The sequence below is a fragment of the Protomyctophum parallelum genome (assembly GCF_964188405.1).
Source record: "Protomyctophum parallelum genome assembly, chromosome: 11".
Classification (NCBI taxonomy): Eukaryota; Metazoa; Chordata; class Actinopteri; order Myctophiformes; family Myctophidae; genus Protomyctophum; species Protomyctophum parallelum.
This window is the reverse complement of record NC_139707.1, coordinates 10,577,756-10,584,807: the sequence shown is the minus strand read 5'-3', so window position 1 is coordinate 10,584,807 and position 7,052 is coordinate 10,577,756. Positions and strand designations below refer to the sequence as shown.

General features: G+C 50.8%; 1 protein-coding gene across 1 annotated transcript; it reads left to right on the top strand.

The window, feature by feature from the left end:
- Nucleotides 1-364: 364 nt before the first annotated feature.
- Nucleotides 365-6,724, top strand: LOC310867451 (frizzled-5-like). Its single transcript, XM_083777554.1, has 4 exons — nucleotides 365-1,703; nucleotides 4,794-4,972; nucleotides 5,527-5,757; nucleotides 6,093-6,724. The coding sequence occupies exons 1-4, from the start codon at nucleotides 746-748 to the stop codon at nucleotides 6,591-6,593; spliced, it is 1,869 nt and encodes a 622-aa protein (XP_083633680.1). The 5' UTR covers nucleotides 365-745; the 3' UTR covers nucleotides 6,594-6,724.
- The last annotated feature ends 328 nt before the right edge of the window (nucleotides 6,725-7,052 follow it).

The window sequence follows — 7,052 nt, the reverse complement described above, 5'->3', positions numbered from 1 at the left end:
TAATTGGCCGATCGAGTGATGCTCGTTGTCTGTAAAGACATCACTTGTCCTCTCTCTCTCTCTCTCTCTCTCTCTCTCTCTCTCTCTCTCTCTCTCTCTGTCACACGGCGTCAATCATGTGGATTATAAACGGATGGAGAAGGACATTATGTGTATAAAAATACATGTTGTTGAATGCTTCGGGCCGACTGGCCATGCACAGAGAGAGGAAATGAACTTTCTACCCACAGAATGCTAAATCTTGGTGAATGATTGACACCAGTTTGCTGCTGTTTTTATTTTTTCGCGGACTTGGCTGAATCCTAGAGTTGTTGTTCCTCGGAGAGAGAGAGAGAGAGAGAGAGAGAGAGAGAGGTAGGTTACTGGCAGTGAATCTATCTATCTATCTATCTATCTATCTATCGTCATGGTGTGTTGTCCGCAGCAAGGTGCTTCATCGCGCGCTTGGAGCGGGAGGTTACGCGGAGCCCCGGAGGGTCTGGAATGAAACTTTAGGTGTTTATTTATTTATCCAACAGAGAGAGAAGCCCACCATGCTGCTGGAGACATTACTGCGTCCTCTAGCTGGGACTTCATAGTTCCGAGATGCGGTCATAAATTAAAAAGACAGTCTGCCGAGAGAGAGATAATTCAGGGAAACATATTTGTAACTAAACTCCTTGTGATTTCTCTGCACGCACGGGTCTGGACGCATACATACATCCTTCCATAAAAGGCAGAGCTCTCCCCAGGTCGGTCGGTCGGTATGAAGGGGCCCCTGCCCGCCTCCGCCTCCTCCTCCCCCGGCCGGTGGCGCCTCCTCCTGGCGCTGCTCCTGTGCCACGGGGCGGCGGCTCCCCGCGGCGCTCGCGGCGCCTCCAAGGAGATCGTGTGCGAGCCCATCACCGTGCCCATGTGCAAAGGGATCGGCTACAACCTCACCCACATGCCCAACCAGTTCAACCACGACACCCAGGAGGAGGTGGGCCTGGAGGTGCACCAGTTCTGGCCCCTGGTGCGAATCCGCTGCTCTCCGGACCTGCTGTTCTTCCTGTGCAGCATGTACACGCCCATCTGCCTGCCGGACTACAAGCAGCCGCTGCCGCCGTGTCGCTCCGTGTGTGAACGGGCCAAGCGCGGCTGCTCGCCGCTCATGAGCCAGTACGGCTTCGAGTGGCCCGAACGGATGGGCTGCGAGCGTCTGCCGCGGCTGGGCGACGACACCCGGCTGTGCATGGACCAGAACGGCAGCGCCGCAGACACCACCACACCGTCGCCTCCCTTCCCCAACAAGCCCACGCCCAAGGGCCGCACGCGGCCCCCCGCTGGTCCCCCCGGCGGTGGCGGTGGTGGCGGCGGCGGGGGCCCCCCGGGGCCGCCACAGTGCGAGAGGGACTGCCGCTGCCGGGACCCCCTGGTGCCCGTGCGCAGGGAGAGCCACCCGCTGTACGGCCGCGTGCAGACGGGCCCGCTGTCCAACTGCGCCCAGCCATGCCACCAGCCCTACTTCTCGGCGGACGAGCGGGCCTTCACGGCCTTCTGGGTGGGCCTGTGGTCCGTGCTGTGCTTCGCGTCCACGCTGACCACCGTGCTGACCTTCCTCATCGACATGGAGCGCTTCCAGTACCCCGAGAGGCCCATCATCTTCCTGGCCGCCTGCTACCTCTTCGTCTCGCTGGGGTACCTCATCCGCCTGGTGGCGGGGCACGAGAGGGTGGCGTGCGGCAGCGGGTAAGGAAGGCCTCCCCATGGCGCCGTTATTGTAACGATATAGTAACTGCATCGAAAAATCGATTTTAATTTCATGAATCAAAGTATATCTAAATGAAAAAGCAACATGTATCGTATCGTATCATTTTGCAATGCAAATAATCGGTATCGAATCGTTTTGCTATGCAAATAATCAATTGTATCAATACTACATTTTTGTGCGTGGTATTTAGCAATTTTTAGAAGATAAAAGAAAAAGAGGGGTTTAATGACTTAGTTTAAAAAAAATTGTCAATGTATTTTAAATAGTTACTGTATCGATTTAAAATCATTGAATCGTATCGGATCGCCATAATGAACCAATATCGTCCATGTATCGTATCGTGATACGTATCGTATCGCTGTTCAAATGTGTCGTTACACCCCTAGTTATTACACAATTAGCAGTTATTTCCAGAAAATCGTGATTATTTTTCCATAATTGTTCCTGTGTTGAAAAATGCTATAAAAGAAAATAGCAGATCTACAAGCAGCTATTTCTGCTATTTTATGTTTAACTTACATTATTAAATGTAAGTTATTTGTCATATCTGCCCTGTGCAATATCTAATTACAAAGCCTAAAAAGCTAACGGAAATTTAAATTGTATTCATATTTTTCAAAGTTCACAATGAAATTGTCAATCTCAATCATGTGTATGACGACAACTAAATCTCAACATCAACACGTGGCACGGTGGCAGCTCGTACAGCTGGCCTCAAACCCTATTGGTCCGACTGTCATTAGAACGACAACCTGCCTCAAACCCTATTGGTCCGACTGTCATTAGAACGACAACCTGCCTCAAACCCTATTGGTCCGACTGTCATTAGAACGACAACCTGCCTCAAACCCTATTGGTCCGACTGTCATTAGAACGACAACCTGCCTCAAACCCTATTGGTCCGACTGTCATTAGAACGACAACCTGCCTCAAACCCTATTGGTCCGACTGTCATTAGAACGACAACCTGCCTCAAACCCTATTGGTCCGACTGTCATTAGAACGACAACCTGCCTCAAACCCTATTGGTCTGACTGTCATTAGAACACAACCTGCCTCAAACCCTATTGGTCCGACTGTCATTAGAACGACAACCTGCCTCAAACCCTATTGGTCCGACTGTCATTAGAACGACAACCTGCCTCAAACCCTATTGGTCCGACTGTCATTAGAACGACAACCTGCCTCAAACCCTATTGGTCTGACTGTCATTAGAACGACAACCTGCCTCAAACCCTATTGGTCCGACTGTCATTAGAATCTATGTAAAAGTGTGTGTGTGTGTGTGTGTGTGTGTGTGTGTGTGTGTGTGTGTGTGAATGGGTGAATGCAATGCACAATCTATGTAAAGGTGTGTGATGTGAATATGTGAATGTAATGCACAATCTATGTAAAGGTGTGTGATGTGAATATGTGAATGTAATGCACAATCTATGTAAAAGTGTGTGAATGGGTGAATGCAATTCACAATCTATGTAAAGGTGTGTGAATGGGTGTGAATGGGTGAATGTAATGCACAATCTATGTAAAGTGCTTTGGATAAAGGCGCCATGGACGTGCACACATAGACATCAAAGGGGGCTTCAGCCCCTGCCCTTTTACCTGTCTGTAAAACAACTGCCCTCTCCAGACCATGAATGCAGCATTTACTATGGCGAAAGAAATGCAAATGGCTCCCATTTCCTTTCCATATGCCATACTGGATTGCAGCATTGAGGATAATTGCTTTTTTCCGTCTCCTGAAATTGGAACACAGCATTTTGGCGTTGAACAAATTTGTTTCCAAATCCATGTCGTACACCGTACATCTCCAGTAGCTATAAAGAGTGCTGGGTTGCGACCCGAAAATAGCTGATCTACAAGCTCTCAATGCGTCACGCTGCGACGCGTTGTGAGCTTGTAGATCAGCAGTTTTTCCGCTATGTTTGTCCAAAAGTGCCCCTCTTACGGGATTTCAGCCCCTGGCCTCTTTAACACTCTCTGCATGTCCCTGAAAGGCGCTCTATTCTGTATTTAAGTCCGACGTCCGGGTCCAACTGGCACCAGCTCCCGTCCGCTTCTCATTGTAAATAGCAATATATAAACGCGTGAATCTTTTCACAGTGACGTTCTTTTTCAGAAAGGAAGCCATTGAGGGTTAAAATGCCTCTTAATGCTTCCAACTCCAATTATTAATGTTCTTTGTCCATGACAAAGAAAATATATATATGATGTGGAGACAATAAAGACTATTATTATCATTATTATTGAAGGTGGTAAAAGTCCATTTGCTCAGTACAATATTTCGGGGGCATATGTGTGCAGGCTTGAGTATGTTGAATCTAGTTTGCATTGATGAGGATTTAGTTGACACAATTAAATAAAATGGCGATAGTATTCCGTGTGACGGCCTGTCACAGCCAGATTTGGGAGACAGCAGCTTTGTTGTTGCAAGGAAAAAATTGACTTTCGTGGTTGTTTTCATCTAAGATTTAGTCCGACGGAGGGACACAGTATAACTCTATGGGGACACAAAAGCGACACAAAAGTGGAACCCGGAAGTATCTCTGGAGGGGGCGCTTATGTCACGGCTAAAATACTGAATAGAGCGTCGCAGTCCCCCTCGAGAAAATAATTCACCGTTAATTTTCCTCAAAGGCTTTTAAAAAGTATTTATTTAAAGACGCCAAATCTTGTCGTGACAAATCATGAAAATAAACAATGTTTTGGGCCGAACAAATAATTAGAAAGAAGAAAAGAAACGGCAGGTTACAACACTTTTGTTGTTTTTCTCCTTTGTAATTATTTGTTTGGTTGTTGTCATGATTTGTCACGACTCGTTATGGCTTTGTACGACGCTTATAAGGTCTTTAAAATAATACTTTTTGAAATGTCTATGGGGAAAAATGCATTGGCAATTATTTCCTGGGCCTGGCGTCGTCATGAAAGGGGACAGCGACGCTCTATAACGCTCTATAACACTCTATAACGCTCTATAACACTCTATAACGCTCTATAACACTCTATAACGCTCTATAACGGCACCATTTTCCATCTTTTAGCTCCGCGGCCGGCGGGCCAGCGGACCAGCCTCTCCACATCCTGTACGACACCACGGGCCCCGCCCTCTGCACGCTGGTCTTCCTGCTGGTGTATTTCTTCGGCATGGCCAGCTCCATTTGGTGGGTGGTGCTGTCCTTCACCTGGTTCCTGGCGGCCGGCATGAAGTGGGGCAGCGAGGCCATCGCTGGGTACTCGCAGGTAAGAGACGGTAGAACCTTGGTTATATTAAAGGCTCATTCATAGTCTGGATTTTCGGTGGTGAGGTGACCACCGCTCCGGTGGTGAGGTGACCACCGCTCCGGTGGTGAGGTGACCACCGCTCCGGTGGTGAGGTGACCACAGCTCCGGTGGTGAGGTGAACACCGCTCCGGTGGTCTGGTGAGGTGACCACCGCTCTGGTGGTGAGGTGACCACCGCTCCGGTGGTGAGGTGACCACCGCTCCGGTGGTGAGGTGACTACCGCTCCGGTGGTGAGGTGACCACCGCTCCGGTGGTGAGGTGACCACCGGAGCTGTAATAACATGGAGCGGTGGTGAGTAAAAACAGATCGAGAGAAGGGCTGGGGCGGTGGTTTGCTCTTCACTGCGGCTCAGTGACGTCATGTTGTAGTTCGGTGGTCACCTCACCACCGAAAATCCTGCAGACTATGAATAACGCTTAACTCTGCAGTACTTCCACCTGGCGGCCTGGCTGGTGTATGAACTAGTGTATAAATGGTGTATAAACTGTATAAACTGTGTCCGCCTCTCCAGTACTTCCACCTGGCGGCCTGGCTGGTTCCCAGCGTGAAGTCCATCGTGGTTCTGGCCATGAGCTCTGTGGACGGAGACCCCGTGGCGGGCATCTGCTACGTGGGCAACCAGAGCCTGCAGAACCTGCGCGGGTTCGTTCTGGCGCCCCTAGTGGTCTACCTGTTCACCGGCTGCCTTTTCCTGCTGGCCGGCTTCGTGTCGCTGTTCCGCATCCGCAGCATCATCAAGCAGGTATAGTGGCGGGGGGATTAAAGGACCACTTCACCACTTTTCAACCTATCTTCATAGGTCACCATTTGGTGAGCTTGTAGATCTGCTATTTTCAGCATGCAACCAAGTGTAAAGCGACTTATACTGGATCTCTTGTCCATCTAGTTTTTACTTGACAAAATAGTCAATATATTTACTTAGTTTCCATTTGGTTTCCAGTTGGTTTCCATTTAGTTTACAGTTAGTTTCCATTTAGTTTCTAGTGTAAAAAGGTATGAAATCTACGAACTTTTTTTTTCTGTCATCAACACTGACCTCATCTCGTCTGGTCTGACCTCTTCACCTCTTGACCTCAGGGCGGCACCATGAAGACGGACAAGCTGGAGCGCCTGATGATCCGCATCGGGCTGTTCACCGTGCTGTACACGGTGCCCGCCACGGTGGTGGTGGCGTGCCTGGTGTACGAGCAGCACTACCGGCCGGGCTGGGAGCGGGCGCTGGCCTGCCAGTGCCCCGGTGGTGGTGGCGGCGCGGGCACCGCAGGGGGGCACGGGGGGCCGGACTACGCCGTCTTCATGCTCAAGTACTTCATGTGCCTGGTGGTGGGCATCACGTCCGGCGTGTGGATCTGGTCGGGCAAGACGCTGGAGTCGTGGCGGAGGTTCGCGGCGCGCTGCTGCCCCTGCTGGCCGCGGAAGGGGAGGGGCGGCGGCGGGGCGTCGTCAGGAGGAGGAGGGGGCGGCGGCCACCTGGCGGCGCCCGGCTCCATGTACAGCGAGGCCAGCACGGCTCTGACCGGCCACACGGGGGCGCCACCGGGCATCTACCACAAGGCTGCCCCGCCCTCTCACATATGATTGGACCGTACCGCAATGCTGCCCCGCCCCCTGTCACATATGACTGGACCGTACCACAACGCTGCCCCGCCCTCTCACATATGATTGGCCCTTGCCGCAATGCTGCCCCGCCCCCTGTCACATATGACGGGACCGTAATTACACTACAATTACACACGCTGCCACTCAAGTGACTACTGGCCAATCACAGCGCATCTTTCCCCATCATCATTTGCCTCAGAGCCGAATGAGGCGTCTACCTTTCTGTGTCTATGGTCATGCCCTTGCGTGTGCTTGTAGATCGTCTACGTCTATTCGACGAAGAAGACATGAGATATTGTGTAGTAGTCAGATGGGAGGGGTGGGGGGGGGGGGGGGGGTAGAGGTGACCAAGATCCCTGTGGGATCCCAGACAACTAGAAGTATAATAGGTTTTTAAAGTGGTTTAAAAGTACAGGTCCGAACCAGATCCACAACTTG

Excerpts from the sequence above, each read along its gene's own strand:
- LOC310867451 (XM_083777554.1), top strand. The coding sequence starts at position 746 with ATGAAGGGGCCCCTGCCCGCCTCCGCCTCCTCCTCCCCCGGCCGGTGG. Across the intron at positions 1,704-4,793 it reads GCACGAGAGGGTGGCGTGCG|CGGACCAGCCTCTCCACATC; the intron begins GCAGCGGGTAAG and ends CCGGCGGGCCAG. Across the intron at positions 5,758-6,092 it reads TCCGCAGCATCATCAAGCAG|GGCGGCACCATGAAGACGGA; the intron begins GTATAGTGGCGG and ends TCTTGACCTCAG.